This window comes from Semicossyphus pulcher, unplaced genomic scaffold (assembly GCF_022749685.1).
Source record: "Semicossyphus pulcher isolate SPU_LCO1_2020_fin unplaced genomic scaffold, fSemPul1.0.p SCAF_18, whole genome shotgun sequence".
In the NCBI taxonomy this organism is placed as follows: Eukaryota; Metazoa; Chordata; class Actinopteri; order Labriformes; family Labridae; genus Semicossyphus; species Semicossyphus pulcher.
Genome location: NW_027211691.1, coordinates 24,730,960 through 24,750,000, shown reverse-complemented (window position 1 = coordinate 24,750,000; position 19,041 = coordinate 24,730,960). Strand labels below are relative to the sequence as shown.

At 43.1% G+C, this 19,041-nt stretch overlaps 3 protein-coding genes across 4 annotated transcripts in view; 2 read left to right on the top strand and 1 right to left on the bottom strand.

Annotated features, from left to right (window-relative positions):
* The window catches only part of mynn (myoneurin), an 8,899-nt gene extending 568 nt beyond the window's left edge, over positions 1 to 8,331 (top strand). The window contains exons 2-10 of one of the 2 annotated variants that reach the window (XM_069666887.1): positions 62 to 114; positions 233 to 255; positions 1,346 to 1,619; positions 1,715 to 2,652; positions 3,164 to 3,323; positions 3,600 to 3,778; positions 3,990 to 4,082; positions 4,803 to 4,928; positions 5,135 to 8,331. In XM_069666887.1, coding sequence (XP_069522988.1) covers positions 1,354 to 1,619; positions 1,715 to 2,652; positions 3,164 to 3,323; positions 3,600 to 3,778; positions 3,990 to 4,082; positions 4,803 to 4,928; positions 5,135 to 5,514 — 2,142 coding nt within the window. In that variant the 5' untranslated portion in view covers positions 62 to 114; positions 233 to 255; positions 1,346 to 1,353 and the 3' untranslated portion in view covers positions 5,515 to 8,331. Of the gene's footprint in view, positions 1 to 61; positions 119 to 232; positions 256 to 1,345; positions 1,620 to 1,714; positions 2,653 to 3,163; positions 3,324 to 3,599; positions 3,779 to 3,989; positions 4,083 to 4,802; positions 4,929 to 5,134 lie in introns of both variants that reach the window. The other variant, XM_069666888.1, reaches the window with a different exon arrangement.
* Positions 8,332 to 8,909: 578 nt separating this feature from the next.
* On the top strand, positions 8,910 to 12,886 carry lrrc34 (leucine rich repeat containing 34). The gene is made up of 10 exons (XM_069667068.1): positions 8,910 to 9,016; positions 9,533 to 9,645; positions 9,742 to 9,806; positions 9,893 to 9,979; positions 10,178 to 10,306; positions 10,958 to 11,053; positions 11,143 to 11,297; positions 11,913 to 12,068; positions 12,437 to 12,563; positions 12,638 to 12,886. The coding sequence occupies exons 1-10, from the start codon at positions 8,910 to 8,912 to the stop codon at positions 12,884 to 12,886; spliced, it is 1,284 nt and encodes a 427-aa protein (XP_069523169.1).
* Positions 12,887 to 13,064: 178 nt separating this feature from the next.
* lrrc31 (leucine rich repeat containing 31) lies at positions 13,065 to 18,628 on the bottom strand. The gene is made up of 10 exons (XM_069666904.1): positions 18,401 to 18,628; positions 17,361 to 17,552; positions 16,797 to 16,940; positions 16,548 to 16,715; positions 16,169 to 16,333; positions 15,821 to 16,003; positions 15,365 to 15,532; positions 15,116 to 15,280; positions 14,608 to 14,763; positions 13,065 to 14,353 (listed from the first exon to the last, which is right to left on the bottom strand). The coding sequence occupies exons 1-10, from the start codon at positions 18,411 to 18,413 to the stop codon at positions 13,965 to 13,967; spliced, it is 1,743 nt and encodes a 580-aa protein (XP_069523005.1). The 5' UTR covers positions 18,414 to 18,628; the 3' UTR covers positions 13,065 to 13,964.
* Between the last annotated feature and the right edge of the window lie 413 nt (positions 18,629 to 19,041).

Genomic DNA, 19,041 nt, shown 5'->3' with positions numbered 1-19,041 from the left:
AATTTTATGTCACATGATTTGTCCCAATGATCTCTTTTTAATTCATAACTATCTCCATTAGAGTCCTCTACGATCTTTAGAGTTAAAAGACGTTAAGAACACTGACTACTGAGAGTAAGTGAGTACTTTTATTATACATGTTTACAATTTTTACAATTCTTGCAATACTTGTTCTATGCTTTAAGGCCATTTTGAAATAATATGAGTTTAAATGTACATTTTTGTTTTTTAGCTCTGATATTGGATTTTCACCAGGTGAGTAATATAAACATACAACTATGCTCTGTTTCTTAAACTTAAATGTTTCATATTCATGCCTAAATGAGTATTACATATTAAAGTCCTTTAAGACTCAAAGGACAAGTTTAGTTATGTTCTATATTATTGTTATTGTGAAGCCTTATATGTATGGTATTGCTCTGTGCCACAGAGATTCATTGTTATCCAGAATTTAATATTTAAAAACACAATATGACACACAATATTTTAGCATCAATGCAGCTGAGGACACTCCACAACAAGGCCAGCTTTGTTAGGACATTGTTATGCCTATTTTAGACAATTAAATAGTATGTTTGTAAAGGTATTAAAGTAAAAATATATATATTGGTAACTTCACAGGATTAATTGAAACTTTATCCTTTGAAAATAGGTTGTAGCAGTAAGTGTTAAGTGTTTTTGGTCTGTGACATTTAAATTTGTACATAAATTCAACTTTCTGTCGTCAGAAAGTCTCATTTATGTCTATATGAATATTGCAGACTACAATTACATATGGGAATTGCAAAGTCATCTTATATTGATTTATCAGTTATTATTTTAAGAGGAGCTCTCATTGAAATCGTCCATAAACTGGCAGTGTCAGCTGTGTCTATTAAGCAGAATTAGGCAGCAGCGCCTAAAACAAATGTAATTACTTTTTTATTTATATTATTTAATTTTTGTGCGGCCATGTAGGAGTGGCTCATGTGTATTTATACAGACACAATGTATTAGGAGCTCTGCTCATCAGATGGATTACTGTACGGGCCGACCAGGCATGGGCCCAGGTGGGTGGGGGACTGTAGACCAGAGACTTGTGTTTGGCGAGTAGGACATATAAAGCTGAATTTTTAAATTCACAGTATTTCCAGTTTGTGGTTTCTGTTGCTGTGAAATGAAAATATTTTCAGTTGATTTTATAAACTTACAGCGCCCGTCAGGAAACAATATCACACACAGAGGAAAAGTAACAGGGTGTATTTCTGTATTTAAATCTAAACTCTATGATTCTCTAAACTCTATATACTCTTATAGTTTAAGGAGTTCTCCTGTTTAAACGACTCTCTCCTCTGTTGGTAACCAGGGGCAGAAATGGCTCATGTCACCAGTCATGGGAAGCTGCTCCTGCAGCGCTTACATCAGCAGCGGGAGATGGACTTCTTGTGTGATATCACCATCATGGTGAGAGACGTGGAGTTCAGAGCCCACCGCAACATCCTGGCTGCATTTAGCAAGTACTTCTCCTCCAGAGCGGAGAAAGGTCAAGAGGTCACAACCTTGGACCCTGAGAAGGTCAGCCGCTACGCTCTGGAGAAGCTTCTGGAGTTTATTTACACTGGACACATGAACCTCAGCAGGTGAGCTGGATCTAGCTTGTGGTGTTTTTTTTAAAAGAGATTAAAATAAATGATTTTTCCACTAACTGTTGACTTGTTGGTTTTCATGGTTTCAGTACGAGACAAGCAGCTGTGCGTCGAGCAGCCGTGTTCCTGGGAATGTCTGAGGCCACAAAGTATCTGGAGGAAATCCCTCACTGGTCCGAGCCGAGCGAGACGTCCCAGTCTGAGGCAGATAAAGAAGCCGGTCTCTCTCCACCCAGTCCCACCTCTCCCAGCAGCCCCACCTCACCAGTTCCCCTCTCTATCGTCTCCATGGCAGGGGGCGACTGGCAGGAGGGGGAGGAGGGCAAAGACAAGGATGAAGAAGGCAAAGATTTCTATGCAGAAGAGGGAGAAGATGACGAGTACAGCCCCACAACGCCAAAGAGTGCAGCGAGAGGACAGGGGAGGAAGAGAGGCAGAAAGCCAAAGAGTTTTAGCGGCGAGCAGGTGGAGGCAAGCAGCTCGGCTGACGGCACCCCCAAGACCCGGGGCTACAGGGGGCGAGGGAGAGGCAGAGGAAGAGGCAGGGGGAGAGGAAGAGGTGGTATTAAAAAAGAAGATCTGTTTATGGAGGATTCTGACACCAGTGTGAAGGATTTCGGGGACACCTCAGCAGACTGGAGCCCCTCGCAGGAGGAAGACGACGACAATCCAGTGAAGAAACCTCGACTGAGCAGCGGCGAGGGGCGGAGAGGACGAGGCCGGGGGAGGGGGCGAGGCAGAGGTAGGGGCAGGGGGCGAGGAAGGAGAAGGGTGGAGGAGGACGAGGACAGCGGCGGGGCGGGGTCGGATATCATTGACGAGGAGGAGGAGGGTGAGATCGCAGATCCGTCAGAAGTGGACGACATGACGCTGTCGTGCACAGAGTGCAACAAACTGTTTAAAGACGCGAGCAGCCTGCGCAGACACGAGAAGATCCACAAGGGGCTGAAACCGTTTGTCTGCATCTTCTGCTCCAAAAACTTCAGACAAGCTACGCAGCTGAAAACACACCTGCGCATACACACAGGTGAGCTGAGACTAAGAGGAACTTTTTCTTGTGTTCAAACTCTCTTGGCCACAGCGTCTGCAGAGTGTCTTGTTTTTGAATTAAATTCAGCTTTGTTGTGAAAACTCGATGAACTCACAACTCAAGAAGGACGGTTTATTTGAGTATTGATTAAAACATGAAAGCAGGTGATTAGACTTTAAATCCGTCCGTCACAGAAACAGTTACCTGTCAGTGGCTGCTAGCTGATGCGATCTGCTGGAACAATTCCAAAACTTTTATACCCAATAATTATTTACACCCACAAACACTGGAATTGCCCTTTAAGGGGCTCTTACAGTGGTGCTGCAGGAGGAACCAAGCTAGAGATTTTAGTTCATCTCTGAGTCATTCATTGAAAGAAATCAGTTAATATTTTATCCAACAAAGACTCTGAAAGTGGTCTGTGAAAATCTCCCAAAGCCACAGGTGAAACTGGAGTCTGATGATGGCTAACTCTCTCTCTCTCTCTCTCTCTCTCTCTCTCTTGCAGGCGAGAAGCCGTTCAATTGCCCCGACTGCGACAAGTGTTTTGCTCAGAAGTGTCAGCTGGTCGCTCACCGCCGGATGCACCACGGAGAGGAGAAGCCGTACACCTGTGAGCGCTGCGGTTTCAAATTCGCTACCTCGTCCAACTACAAAATACACATCAGGTACATACTCTGCTTTAGCTGTAATTACACGCACCAGATGCCTGTTCCTGGACGTCTCAGCTGATGTTTCTGCTGTTAGGAGATTTATTCCTCTTTTCAGTTGTCCTGCTAGTTCCTCTGAAAACAGAATTGAGTGTGTGTGACGACTTTGTTTATGCTTTTTGCGGTTCTATTTTTGTTTGTCAATTTAACTTGAGTGTTGTCCAAAGTCCAGAGTTTGGTTTATTGTATAGAAACATCTCTGACATAGCTGTTGTTCGTGTGTGTTCCCTGCAGGCTGCACAGCGGGGAGAAACCGTACGTCTGTGACATCTGTGGTCAGGCGTTCGCTCAGTCCAGCACTCTGACTTACCACAAGCGCCGACACACCGGAGAGAAACCGTACCAGTGCGACCTGTGCGGCATGTCCTTCTCCGTCTCTTCTTCTCTCATCGCCCATGCAAGAAAACACACAGGTGAGAGGCTTTTCTGACGTCTACAAATCCAGCAGAGAATGAATTTCATCCAGCGAGAATCTCACAGTAGAGCAGCTTTGGTTTCCTTCCAATCTGTTTGGACAGATGGAGACAATTAGCAGCCAAAACTTGTCATCTTAAAGCCCGGAGCAGCTGTTCCGTCTCACTCCTGAAAATATTGTTCTTGTGTGTGAATGTGTTTGTGTTTCAGGGGAGACTCCGTACAAATGTTCACAGACGGCATGTGACGCAAGTTTTGTGACGTCTTCAGAACTGAAGAAACACATGCGGCGAGTTCACCCGGGTGAGTTTTCCTGAGCAGCAAGTTTACAGGCTTGAGAGGAAAATGTTAATAACATGTACAGTAACATATAGACCCACAGGTATTATTATTGAGAGGTTGTTAATGTCTTTTTATAATTAACGAGGGATGCACGATATTGGAGTTTTTGCCGATAGTCAATATTTTCCAACCCTTTTTGCCGATTTCGATATTCGGCACATTTTTATTTCCACCTAATTGCAGAGAACATCAAGTCTCCCCTGTAGTGGAGTTGATATCATGCCTAGTCTTATTGTAGTGGCCCTCTGGCAGCTGCAGAAATAACATCATACAGTGCTTGTTAAAATGTACACATTCACTGGGCAATATAAGAAAACTACTTAAACTTAGGTTATGTAACATTTTACTATTCGCGTCTCTTTTTTTTTTTTACTTGTCTTTAACTGAATTAAATATTTTTCCTTGTGAAACATAATGCAGACATAATTCAAGGAGGAAGGGAAGCTTTGACCTCGGACGTCTCTGCATGTTATTGTTGAAACCCTTTTTATCGGCGCGCTTTAAAAACTGCACACCATCGAAAACGACAAAAACCCAACTGTGTTCCAGCACATCAGAACAGAATTATAGCACAAAGAAAATAACTGAAACATTTTCCACCTGTAGTTAACTATTCTGTAAATCTGTGTGTGTGTGTGTGTGTGTGTGTGTGTGTGTGTGTGTGTGTGTGTGTGTGTGTAGAGGGGAACAACGGTGTGCAGTGTCTGCTGTGTGGAAACAGGTTTGCCAGTGTGAAGAACATGATCAAACATCAGGAGAAGGCTCACGCTGACGAGGTGCGGCAACACAAGGAGAGGGCCCGAGCAGGTGAGCTGTGTGTGTCTGCGTGTGTGTCTGTGTGTGTCTGTGTCTGTGTCTGTGTCTGTGTCTGCGGGTAGGTATGGTTCATCTGTCAGCAGAAGAAACATCAGACCACTTTTCTGAAGTCGATGCAATGACCTTTGACCACATATGAGTCGACTCGCCGTAGTACATTTCAGTTTTTTAACTTTGCGTTGTTTCTGTGTGAGCAGTCGTCCTCCTGGCCTCCAGTCATCCCATGGCCTTCGTCCAGAGCAAACTCTCCCATGAAAACAAAGGTATGGCGTCTATCCCTGAAGGCGAGCCCCCCAACCCTGAACCAGCCACCCCCAAAGCCACAGGGCCGTCTGCCGCCACCTCCGCGGACGCTACTACCATCATCCAGGACTTCAAGGCGGAGCCAGCTCACCCGCCAATCACCCCCACCGACCAGGTGACCTTCGAACCCGACCAGGAGCAGACCATCAACTCGGACACCCTCCACGCTCTGGTGGAGCAGCTGAGGCCGCCGCCCTCACCCGCCCAGAGCCTGGAGCAGATCGTTATCATCAGGACGGTGGACAACGCCGAACACAACCAGCCTCAGCAATGAGAGCGACGCCGGGTCGCTCTGCTGGAACATTTTAACTTTTAACGAACAGTCAGACACACACGGACATTTTGTCATCCATAGGTAAAAGAGAATTCTTGTATGTTGAATGTGACAGCTTTGTCCATTATTTATATCAGTAATGATAACATTGTACAACCCAAGTTAATAGCTGACATCAGACAACCCGGTATTAAACTAACAGATAAAGTCGCTTCAGACGACCTTTTTGTGAAGGTAAGATTCTTTTTTTAAACCATAAAAAGCTGCGTTATCGCTCTCTTTAAAGCCTCCTGTGTCCTTTGACAGAATCAGTATTTCACCTCGCAGAACACCGGAGCTGCTGGTCCACCAAAATCACAAAACAACTACCACCTGTGGTGAAAGCGGTAGACCAGCAACTCCCCTGTTCTGCGAGGTAAAATGTTTTTGTTTGGAGTTTGGTGGATTTAAAGGAAGCTGTTACAGCCGTTTTAAAAACAAGTGTCTTAACTCGTCATAAAGGTGTACTTTGTTCGGCTGCCGGCTTATGCCTGGCCCACACTAAAAGATATTTCAAATCTTAACTGATGTGTAAAATGTGAGCGGGCCCACACACGACGATATATAATCATAGATTTAACAGTTTTGTTCCTGTCGTGTGTGGAGAGCAGTCATTACGCCAGAACAGCGCACCACACGCTAACAGATTCACTCACCAACAAGCAGAGTCCGACTCTCACAGCTGGAAGTCTCACTAAATCTCTCGCAGTCAAACGAGACTTTAGAGTAAACAAACATGGCGGCCGACGGGCAGGAAGAATTGGTGATGATAGTTTTTGGACTTTTTACTGAAAATCGAGGAAGAAAAAAAGAACAAACTGTGGATGAAGTGGTGGAGACGGCGTGAGCACGGGCTGGACGTGTTACTTTATGCTTCACGTTTGTTTTTGTCGCCATGCCGCGGTTGTTGTGCTTCCTGCTTCAGTCAGCTTGCTTCCTGATTGGCCACACAACAGGATATCAGATCGTGAATATCGAACATGTTTAATATTTGAAATCAGTGCAGCCATGACGTTCTTCCCAGCAGATGGGGGAAGTAAAATCACTCCTAACATCCCTCACACCACAGGAACATCTGGAGAGGTCATCTTTAGAACCGTCAGAACATCAGGACTTTGCTCATGCCTGCTTTAGGCAATCAGCTGGAGCAATTCCTGAACTAATTAGTAATTTAGACCCTAAAATATGCTGCAAATGTTTCTGTTACTTTGAAGTAGTATAATGCTATTATCACTCATATAAACAAAAGGGGAGAACTACAAAATAAGACCGGAGTTGTACAAAAAACTGGAATAATGCTTGAACTGACTTCCTGTCCTCAGTCCTCGGCAGGTGTGGCTGCCTGTGATCGACACCAACAACTCTGAAAGTAGGCGAGCAAATTTAAACAGAAAGGATTCGGAGTTATGAAAACAGAGAGAGAGATGTAAAGTATGTTTTTTAAACCAGAAATATCAGGAGCGGAACACGTTTAGCCGATAACAAGAGAATTAGAGAGGAATTATAAACATACTCCCTTGTCTGGGTGAATCACCTGGAGCGGCACACAAATATTGAGTTGTGTCAACAGTGAAGTATGTTTTTATGTTTCATCATGTCTGAAAACGGGTTCTTTTTCATCCATTATTCGTCTAAATTGCTGAATCTTCAATAAGGGTGCACTGATCCAGCATACTGGTGCCAATACTGACCCTAATGTGAGGATTGGGTTCCTGACAGAGCCTCCTTCTTTTCACTGTCTGTTACCTTCATTTCTAATGCGCCAAAGACTCAATTTCTCTCAGCAGGAGGCTTTTTGTCTTTTTTTTTTTTTACATCAAAAGAACATTTTTTAATCAGAGGTTATTCAAAAGGCTTACAGGTTTAGTGAGCATTGCTATGGCATCTCCTAAAACCCTGATTAATGTGTCAGCATCAGAGGAGAAGTCGGACAGGTAACGTCGCAGTTTAGATGTGATGGAAACCAGAACAGGCGGTGTCATTTCAGAGGAGGCTCCCGTCATGTAAAGATGTTCCACACAGTCTAAATATCACCCTTCAGTTAGAGCCGTGTGTATTTTCATCGCTCAGCTCGGCTCACTCTGAATACAGCTTCCGATGCAGCCAGATGGAAAACTTCCCTTCATCCATTATAGTTTCAGCTAACCAGTTTAACGCTTCACCGAAACACCGCAGACTAACATCTTATACGTTTGACGTGCCGCTGGAGTTTTTCCTGTTTCAGTTCTGTTTTGAAAGAATCCTCAGTGTAAAGAAAAGTTTATCAGACCTTAATGTTGTTTAAAAATATGTAGTGGGACAGCCAGTACAGCTCTTGCATTGTTTTAACAGGTAATGTATTCAGTACTAGCCATGAGAAATGATTTTATTTATCATAAATGTTCCACCCTTAACTGTTTGACACGTGATGGTGGCTTGATTAATGTGAACATAGCCCTATTAATGCAAACCAAGGTTTTTCTCAGTGTAATATAGTTCATTTGTTTTTTTAAGCAGCTGTTTTAGCAGAAGTGTTAGTGCTACAAGTTTGAAAGCTGCGTTATAAACAGTATTTCTGTCAACTTAAAAGTAGCTGGGTTTTTTATGTTGAGTTCATGCTTTCTTTTTTCTTTTTTTCTTTTGGATAAACCTCTGCATTACCTGTACAGAAATGTGAATTAGAAGTACAAGTTCACTACTGTGTAAAAACTGTACAACAAGAAAATAAAACTGAAGACAAAAAGGGACAATCAAATGTGTGCGTGACTGTAGCAGATACACTGATAACAAATAAATGATGACATACAATTTTTATGTTTTATCTAAAAGCTGTCTCAAGTTTTTCCTCTATCAAAATGTCTTTCATCATCTACTTGTATTTACTTTGTCTATGGGTCTTTTGAAAACCGTCATCTGTTTCGAACGACTAATTTGGCACAATTATTTCTGTTTAAAACATGGATTTAGTTAAAAATGCTTAAGGATTATGAAATGATGGTGTTAATGTAATTGAACATGATTACTGACAGAAGCAGAAGTAAAAGATGTGGAAAGTATATTTACATGTAGAGGGGGAAAAAAGAAAGAAAATAAAAGAAAGAAAAGTGGGAATACGTCATTCATTTAAGCCCAAAAAATAATCAGTAAAATAAGTTACTGTTAAGGGGAAATGGCAGGAAATACACGTTTTTAAATATGAAATTTAGCCATAAAGACTTAAAAACTGACATTTACAGTTAAATGAAGTGTTGTTGCGTCGTAAATTTTGAATTATCTCCTGTTAAACCTGAATTTTGAAGTGATTTCCTGTTTTATGTCCGCGCGACGCCATCTTCCCTTGTTGCCATAGTAACTCAAACTTTTCCGCGGGCATAACGATGGCTGGCGAAAATATGTCGGGTTTTTACGCTGCTGTGTGCGCAGAACATCAGATAGAAACAAATCCACACATTTCACATGTTTTAGAGAAGACGACGGTAACGGAGTAAGTGGCTGAATGTAAACTGAAATGACTGAAAACTAACTTTTATCTATTAGCAAACCGTGACGATTAGCTTTCGGAGCTAATGTTGCCTTCAGGTGCAGCTGACTGAGACTGTGATTTTCAGTGGCAACCGTAGACTAAAATAAAGCAACCTCCCAGTTAAAAAAAAATATTCTAAAAACTTGAGAGTTGGAAAGTAACTAGTAATAAACTTAAGTTGCAATTACTGTTCTGTAACTCACTATTTTATGTTTTTGTTTATTGCTTTACCTAAATATTTCCATTTTCTTTTACTTTCTAACATTAACTCTGCATTTCAGTGACAAATATTGTACTTTTATCCCCACTACATTGACACTGACAGCAGACATTTACAGTTACTTTGCTAATAAAGATTTTACTGACAAAAAAAGCTACTTAAACGTTAATAAAATAAGTATAATGAGCTACACTTTGGCCAACTATAACAGTAAAATACCACTAATAATAATAATACTTTTGGCTTTTGTTTGGCAGGAATCTCACCTTAAAACTGAGAGGAAACAACAACCTGAGATGTGATCAAAGACTTAAAGACAAAGATGTTTTTGCTCTCTCAAAATGTCTGAGAAACAACAAGTTTGTGACAGGTGAGAAGTCAGGTTAATCTGAACACCTTAACAAGGACTTTTTTAAAATATAAACTCTCTTCTTTGTATTAACCTTACAATCTATGGTATTAACAGGTTTTGACATTAGTTACAATAACATAACGGATGAAGGGGTTGGACACCTAGCTGACCTCTTACAAGTGAGCAGATAATTTGTGAAGTAATTAGTTTGCATGTTTATTTTTCAGCATTAGTTTATGTTTATATTTCTATTTTTTCTGAGCAGGAAAACAGCTCAAGTCTGAAATATCTGGACCTCAAGTTCAATGACATCCAGACACACGGAGCAGAAGTTATCGCCAAGAGCCTGCAGGTCGACATCTCTCTCTCTCTCTCTCTCTCTCTCTCTCACACACACACACACACACACACACACACACACTTGGGATTTATTGAAAGAAACAACATGTTACTTTAAACCTTTACCTTAAGATTTAAAATGTGAGGAAATCATGACATCCCTCTCTCTCTCTCTCTCTCTCTCTCTCTCTCCCCCCCTGTCTCTCTGCAGGGTAACAGCTCCTTGCTCTCTCTCAGCCTGTCTGGTAATAAGATTGGAAACAGAGGAGCCATGCACCTGGCCAGCATGCTGCAGGTGAACAACACCCTAAAGGAGCTGGAGCTGGCTGACTGCGACCTGGTAAACACACACACAACCCAAAATCTGTGAACAAAGTGGAGTGTTCAAAAGTAAAGCCAATGTGGAAGGGTCTTAAGTATGTGCATTCTTTCTGATGGCCAGTAGGGGGCGAGTGCACTACCAGAAACAACCCTACTTCTCTCAGTAAACATTTTCCTAATCAGTTTATGGTTTCAATCTGTAGTTTCAAGTCTTCCTCAACACAGCATGATGTTCATTTAGTCAGTTATGCTCCCATTTAGAGTCACAGAGGCCAGAAAGCAGGGGAGGATTAAGGACCAATCAATCAGGACAAAAGGGCAGCAATCTGTATCAGCCCTCTTGTCCAAATATGGTCACTTCTGACTCCGAAAAACAAGCAAAAAACAACCTCCAAGCTTCACAGCAGTGCTCCAGTAACCAGTGGGTGATGTCATGGCGTCTATGTCTTATATACAGATTGACGCTACTTGGTGCTTTATAGTTTTTTACAGCTTAAGGGAGATTTTTTAATTGACTGTGTGACAAAATATCCACAAAATAAATCAACAATCCCTTTATGGATTTTTAAACAAGTTAGAATCTAGTTGTTGGGGTTAGTGGGTGGGGGTGGGGTTGTTGGATGATAATTGGCAGCCATATAATCAGTAGCCTGTTTCTCTGTCCCTGAAGGCCACTCAGAGTGTGATAGCGTTTGCCATCGTGTTAAAAAGCAACAAGACGCTGCTCTCTCTCGATATCAGCCGGCCACTTCTCTTCAGCCACCAGGTGCAAACACACACAGCATCACACTGCAGACAGAATTAAGAAAGTAAACATGGTTTCATGACTCTAATGTCAAACTCTGTGTCTCTCAGGAGGAGTGGGCGGTGCACTTCTCTGAGATGCTGGCGGTGAACAGCAGCCTGGTGGAGCTCCACCTGGGGAAGATGGGGATGAGGGACACCGGGATGGAGAGGCTGACTGAAGGCCTGCGGCTCAACCGCAGCCTGCGGTACCTGGACCTGCGCTGGTATCAATTCTTCCCCTGCAGCATTCTTTCAGATTCTTTCAGCTCGTGCCTCAGAGTTCTGAAATTAAAATCAGGGAAATTAAGGCCGTAAATTGTCTTAGTTTTACAGTAAATTTGCAGTTGGTATTAAATTTGCAGATGGTGCGTTTAAGGCTGATAGTAAAATTGTCACGCTAACATTACCGTAACAAAGAGTAAAGAAGCAATCCAAGTTGTTTGACGTAATGTGTCAGACACTCAGACACTCAGACACTTTGTGATTTATGGCTCAATAGCCAGGTGCAAAGACGTTCTCGGTAGGGACCGCGGGGGCAGCCTCACTAATCTTTGAAGTTAATCGTCAGGGACAAAAAGGCTTAAAGTGTTCTCTGATTGGTTAATTGGAAGAAGATTGAATTGGCACTGAACAAAAGAGGGGGAAAGTTTTGTTTTCCAAAGTAGGACCCAATAAATTCTCTTTTCTATCAAAGACATTGTTGAATGTTTTTTGGAGTAAATTATATCTGATGACGTCTTAAAAAATCGTTGAATTAGATTTTAAAAATGGCGCAAGAACCCTGTGCATTTCAGAAGCCACAACTCTCCCACCCTCAGCTCGATCTTTTTATTCTGCAGTAACCGTGTGTCTCGTGACGGCGTGCGTCATCTAGCCGAGCTGCTGAAACAGAACCCAACCCTGGAGATCTTAGACCTGTCGTCCAATCGGATTGAAGATAAAGGCGCTCTGTACCTGAGCGAGGCCATCGCCTGGCCAGGCTGCGTCCTGAGAGAGTGAGTCTGATACAGAAAATATCTCCCTGCAACATTAGACAATAATTAAAGAGCTAAAGGTGCAGTCCATCCTCTAGCTAGGGGCACATGATCTCAGACCTCAGCCATCTGAATTCTTTAATATGAAGTTATGACTACTTTTAACCCCAATAATCTGACATCAGTCATGGATTATACGTTTCCTTCTCAGATTTGGATTTATAAAGAAGTAAGTATCCAAGTTCACAAATTTAAGGGACTATTAAAGGGTTAAGGTTTCAAGCGAATATTGAATTTATGTTACATGGTTTCAGACTACTGATTCATTATCTGGTGTCAGATTCACCGGAGCGTCTCATGGTCTGTCTGTCTCCCTGTTCGTCTGTCAGGCTGTCTGTCACCAGCAACAACATCAGGACGGACGGTCTGCTGTCTCTGGCTCAGGCTATGACAGCGAACACAACTCTGAACCACATCTACGTCTGGGGAAACCACCTGGAGGAGCCTGTCTGCCAGGTAACACACACACACACACACACACACACACACTGTACGCCTCATACTTTATGTGTTTAACTCCGCCTCCTCAGGCCTTCAGAGAGCTGATCTCCAGCGGCCGCCTGCCTCCGGAGCAGACGGATGTGAGCGCGTACGAGGTGGACGGTCGGGTGTTTCTGGCTGAGGTCTTCCTCAGTCTGAGGAGACACTACGACACAACAAACAGCTCCGGTACAGACACATCCTCAGCCTCCCACACTGCAGCAGAGCCGCTAACAGAAAACGCTGCCACCTTTACACCTCACACTGAGGGTCAACTTGTTCCCCTGCAGCCCTGCTAGGCTTTCAGACTCCTCACATCATCCAGCATCAGAACAGACTTCAGACTTAAAACGGGACTTTGAAACCTCCTGAATGCACACACATCAAAAGAACAAAATAAACCTGTGCAAAAAGAAAGACGTCACAAAACTGCTTCCTGTGAGACATTTTAATTCACAGTGCATACAAAACGTCTCATTTAAATTCAAGTATTAAGTGCATTGATTTGAGGGTCTGTGATGTATACAGCAGAGATGTCACTATAATCTCCCCACTTGTTTCCTGTCTGCCTCTTCACTGACGTTCTTTCCATTTAAGGCGGGAATGAAAGAAAATACTTTTTAAAAATAAAATTCCCAATCTCTCTTCTCCTTCTCAATTCTTTCAAAAGTAAAAATAATCTTTTATAAAATTATCAGAGAAACAAGAAAATAAATTTGATCATAATCTTTTTACAATCAACAATATTTGGACAAGAAAATGTGTTTGAATTACAAAATGTATTTAGAACAGACAAGATATTTTCCCTTCCTTTGTACTTCTTCATTAAGCTGCGTGTGTAGTCTGCATGTTCTCCCGGTGCATGCATGGGTTCCCTCCGGCTTCCTCCCACAGTCCAAAGACATGCTCGATAGGTTCATTGGTGACTCTAAATTGCCTGTAGGTGTGAGTGTGAGCGTGAAAGGTTGTCTGTCTCTGTGTGTCAGCCCTGTGATTGACAGGTGATCAGTCTAGGTGTAACCCCGCCTCTCTCCCAATGACAGCTGCGACCCTGAACAGGATAAGGTGCAGATAATAGATGGATGGATGGTTGCTACTTAATGTGCAAATGTTTGATTTTTAAAAAGGAAATTAAAGATTTTTCCCTTAAATGTTGCAGAATTTGAATAAATTTAATACATTTTAAATAAACTATTTTTTCTATCTTTCTTGACTTTGTGGAAGCTTTTCAGTTTGTTTCATCTGGCCCCAAATTTTAAAACTTGTTGATCATAAAGAAAGTCACGTTTCTGTTTGAATCTCAGGGAGCAGAAAAAAGTGCTGAATTAATGTGTCCTTCATATTTGACTTCAGGTATATCTCTCAGGGGTTTCAGCCCTACTCCTCAGGTAGACTCTCGTCTGGACTCTCCTGATTGGTCGCCTTAAATGACGATGTGACATCATTACTTGGTGGATCCCACTCCAGCAGGACGCTCCTCTTCCTCAGGCTGTGGTTCAGCTGCTGTCTGTCCTGAGAGCTCATCGTCCACCGCTGCAGCGCCAGGCGAGTCAGCGCGGGCAGCCGCGGCAGAGCGCCGATCAGCGCGGGCATCCAGGCCGAGCAGGAAGCGGAGGTCAAAGGTCGCAGGCTGAGATCCACGTCCTCCAGGGAGCCCAGGCCTCCCGCTGCGAACAGGGCAGACCAGCCTTCATCACCTGCCGAGCCGTTATAGGACAGATCCAACACACGCAGAGAGGACAGGCAGCCGCGTCTGCACACGGCAGCTGCACGGGACAGAGACAGAGAGACGATCACAGTGATTAGTAAAGTCTTTTCTTTTATGGCCTAATTTAACCTTTTCTTTTTTTTCTTTCTACTCCCTCCCTCGTTCCTTCTTTCCTTGTAAAGTTTATGAAGTCCCATGAACTGGAGATGCAAAGTTTTCATCTGACGAGAATAAAGTACCATCTTCAGTCATGATTCTCAGCTCACTCGTCACGCATCATGTAGATACATATTCTGTGTGTTTGTGTGTTACCTATGTGACACAGGTCATCTGTGGTGAGCTCACAGCTGCTGAGGCGGAGCTCCAGGACGGCCGACGGCTGCAGAGCGTCCAGGAGCAGAGCTAAATGTCCGCCAACCACTTTACACCAGGACACATCCACACTGCGCAGGTACGGCACGGCCAGAGCTGGCACACACACAGAGCAACAATGAGATGCTGTACTGGACAAGACTTGAGCTGGCAGCTATGCAAAGCCTGAAAGGTGGCAGCAGGAGATTCACATTTTGTTAGAATAAATAAAATAATAAAATAAAATAATAAAAGTTACAAACCCGTTCAGTGTTTAGAAAAAGAAAGTGCAACCTGAGTTTGAACACATCTGAGTTTGCCAAGATTCATCTTCCAACACACCTGTCTACCAGGTAAAAAGTGTGCAGTATAAGCACACATAGTTGTTGTATTACCAGCCGAAGCAGCTTTAGTATTACTGGTTGTATTTGTAATAGCTTGAGCAGGATAAGTAGCAGTATGTGCGTACCGAATGCAGTAAAGGACTCCTCGTTCAGGCTGCAGCTGTTGAGCGGCAGACGCCTCATCTGTGTCAGAGGGAGGGCGGAGACCAGCTGGTGGACCACGCCCCCTGCCTCCTTATTGGACGACACGTCGAGCTCCGTCAGCGCGGTCAGAGAGGGAAGCACCTGGACTGGAAACATAAGGAGTCACATGACTGCTGCAGGTTTCCTCGCAGCTCTCTGGTATTCACACACACACACACACACTGACTCACTCAGGGCCTCCAGGTCGGCGTGTGTGAGGCAGCAGAGGTGAAGGTCCAGACTCTCCAGGTGTGTGAGGTGAGCCAGGTGGAGGGTGAGGCGGTGCAGTCCTCCTGACAGGCTTTTGTTGCAGGACAGGTCCAGCTCTCGCAGTGAGGGGAGGCAGTGGAGCGAACCGCCTGCAGGACGGAGATGTTAGTCAGTCTTTGCCAAAGAAAATTAAAAAACAGACGATAAAAATTAGTAGTGTAAATTCAAAGTGGTAGAAAGGTTGAAATGGATGTGGCTTAGATTGATAGACAGATGGACAGTGGAGACACGCATAAAAACAAGCAGGAAGTAACAAGAACTAAAATAAACACTCAAACTACATCAACATATTAGCTTTTATCACCTCCAGACTGCAGATACCTGCCCGTCAGGATGTTTATAATGAAATACAGTCATAAAAACAGTAGATCTCTCACTGAGCGAATCGAGGCTGTCTGCCGTCAGACCACAGGCCTGTAGTCTGAGCGTTGTGAGGGAGGAGGCGTGAGATAGAGAGGAGGCCAGCTCCGTGAAGCCGCCGCCATCGACTTCCTGTGTGAGCCGAGGATTACAGGAGACGTCCAACACACAGAGTCTGGGGAGAGCAGACACCAGTCCTCCTGAGAGGGACACGCACAGGACACATACACACAGAGTGAGGATGTGATATGTGTATAACATTTACACATGGCATTATGGGAAATGTAGGAAAAACAGAACTTGAGAAACAAAGTCTACAAACCATTCCCTCCTCATCACAGAATATATAATTAAATAAAAGTTACCCAGCGCTGTAGCATCAGCTGCAGTGAGCTGACAGGCCACCAGGTGGAGCTCCCTCAGTGATGGTTGAAGATTACCCAGCAGGCCTTGCAAAGCACCGTCCCCAACGCCACTGTTCCAGGACAGATCCAGGATCTCCAAGAGAGGCAGGCAGCCGAGCGCTTCACCTGCAAACACACAAACGACTGACAATTCAATTACTTCTTTATCTGCTAACTTTAGCTTTTGCTATGCGTCACGGTTTCAAAATCACAACAACCGACATGCAGAAAATCTGTGTGAAGTAAAAAAGATGTCAGAACATCCACAAGAAGATAAACTGACTTGCTCTGCTTGGAGCTTTTAAGGCTTTAAGTCAAAACAGAGGTATTACTGACTCACCTAGAGCAGTGATGTCATCAGTGTTCAGCCTACAGCTGCACAGCCTCAGCGCTCTGATCCCGCCCACATGCTGGAAGTGAGAGGTCAGCGCTCTCAGACATCCTCCAATCAGCTCGTTCCAGGAGACGTCCAGCTCCTCCAGCTGAGGGAGAAACTGCAGCAACGTGGCTGAGAGGAAGAGGAGGGCAGACAATGATTTGACCTGATTTAAAGCAAAGTGAAGAACAGAGAAAAGGTCAGATTAGCCACCTAGCTCCAGCAGGTCTGTGGCAGTGAGGTCACAGTGAGCCAGGCTGAGGCTCCTGCTGTCCGCCTTCTTCCCCAACCTCTGCAGGAAAACACACACTCGACCCCAGCCGATGTCTCGCCCGCTCTCGGCCCCCTCAGAGACACCTGAGACACAAAGCAAAAGAGTTTAAAGAGTTATTAGCTGCTCAATTCATTAAAGAGGGAAAAAATACACTCCTTTTGAACATGATTCTAATATAAGTCATGGAAAAAACCCATATTACTTTTCTACATATAAATATATACTCAGAAATTCAGCTGTAGATTATATGAAGCTTCAGGGGCCTGATTTGACCAATCAAGAGAGTATCTTTCAAAATAAAAGCTTCTTAGACTTGAGCTGCCGTGCTTTGCTTTTTTTGATTCATTTTTCACAGAACAAGGATGTCGCATCTTATTTTGAAACATTCCCCTAAAAGTGTGATGTTACGTCAGTTGATATAAAGTTAAATATGGCATCCAATGACCAAATTTGAAACCAAAAACAGGAAGTGACATTAACTTCCCCCAAACTCTTCTTCTCACCTGAGCTCTGTCCTCTCTCCTCCCTGCCCTCCGTCTCTCCGTCCTCAGAGATTCCTGTCCGGTCTGAGGACCAGGACAGGAAGCGTCCCAGTGGCTTCCTGTCTGACCCTGTGCGCTTCCTGCGGATCTGGCTCATGAGGACGTCGAGAGGGGAACGCCTCAGACTGCCGCCGTCCCGCCCCTTCTGACCCTCTGAACAAAAAACCACAACACATTATCTTCTCATTTAAATGTTCTTAGTTTCTCCTTTAAATTAAGATTACTCAGAGACTCATACAAAGGCTCTTATTCAAAAGTTTGAAGGGTTTTTAATTTATGGTTGGTTCCTTGAGTTTGCAGCTATTAAGGGATTTTTATGCCTTGGTGCATGTTTAACGGGGTTATAAATGTGTAATTACTGTCTTATTAACGATTAAAAGCATCAAAATACAATAAAAGGTCTCTGACTGACAATCTGAGGAGGTTACTGTCTTCTCCTGAAGTGTCAGAGTCTGTTAGCTTCTTAACAAACAACTTAAATGTTAAGTGAAATGTTTTAGATCAACATAATTTCACCAGCTTATGAAAATCATTAAAAAGTAAGATTTGAAAGATGTATTTGGTTACGGTGGAACTTATTTTGAACTATTTTGTATAGAACTGCTTTAATGGATTGATGGTTTTGTTGTAAATACTCCACAGTGATGTTTTATCCAAGAACAGTCCAAACATCTAGATTATGACGAATACATTATTATTAAAATAATTCAAAGGAAAAGGAGTAAATCTTCACATCTGTCTAACTGGAACCATAAAATGTGACTTATTGTGAAAAGTGCTGTAAAAGTATGAAGGTGCCATGACCAGGTAAAGTAAAGGTACCTCAAATAAGTACTTTACTTCTGCGAAAAAAATCTGCGAAGTCACGTTTAACTACCGAATATCTGTCCTGCAGAGAAGAAGCCTTACAACACTCCACAGTTATAATCAGTGTATGGCTGCAGTGCTGCATGTTGAATCCGTTCATGACATCCACTCATATTTATTCTGGTAAATCTTACCTGCAGACTCCATCTGGTTTAAGAATTAAGCTCCAATGATGGTTAAATTAAAAAATACATAAAAACTCGATTGTCCGTTTCAGCCGATCGTCACGGTGATGCGTTCACGGTCTGTTCGTTTGTTGATGTGCGAACATGAAGAGATAAAACTAAATCAGTAACTAAAACGTTCTGCAGCTTAAGAAAATCCTTTTCATCTTTACTTGAAGCAGCTCTGACTTTGCTCCGGTCTGAGTTTCACACGTAAATGACGTCCTGTCTCGTGCTCGTCAGGTGGACCATCCCGGAAGTGCAACAACACCTTGGGTAAACGTTGGCTCTTCTCACTGGCTTATTTTACAATCTTAAGAATAACATTCAATAACTTACCACCAGTGCAAAGTAAATACAACAACACTGCAGAGTAAAAGCATTACATTTAAGTACTTTTACAGTGAAAGTACAAAAGTATTAACGTCAAAGTAAAAGTACTCGTGCAAATTTCAAAATAAAACACACCATTGGATTATAATTATTGACGCAACTTTAATGTTGCAGCTGGTTAATGTGGCGCTAAAAATAATTTACATTACTCTTCTTTAGATTTAGATTTGTATTAATAACATAGTTGATTATTATAATTTGTGTTGTTAATGTGAATC

Excerpts from the sequence above, each read along its gene's own strand:
- lrrc34 (XM_069667068.1), top strand. The coding sequence starts at position 8,910 with ATGGCTGGCGAAAATATGTCGGGTTTTTACGCTGCTGTGTGCGCAGAA. Across the intron at positions 9,646-9,741 it reads AAACAACAAGTTTGTGACAG|GTTTTGACATTAGTTACAAT; the intron begins GTGAGAAGTCAG and ends TGGTATTAACAG. Across the intron at positions 9,807-9,892 it reads ACCTAGCTGACCTCTTACAA|GAAAACAGCTCAAGTCTGAA; the intron begins GTGAGCAGATAA and ends TTTTCTGAGCAG.
- lrrc31 (XM_069666904.1), bottom strand. Across the intron at positions 14,764-15,115 it reads GGAGTCCTTTACTGCATTCG|CTCTGGCCGTGCCGTACCTG; the intron begins GTACGCACATAC and ends TGTGTGTGCCAG. Across the intron at positions 14,354-14,607 it reads AGATGACCTGTGTCACATAG|CTGCCGTGTGCAGACGCGGC; the intron begins GTAACACACAAA and ends TGTCCCGTGCAG.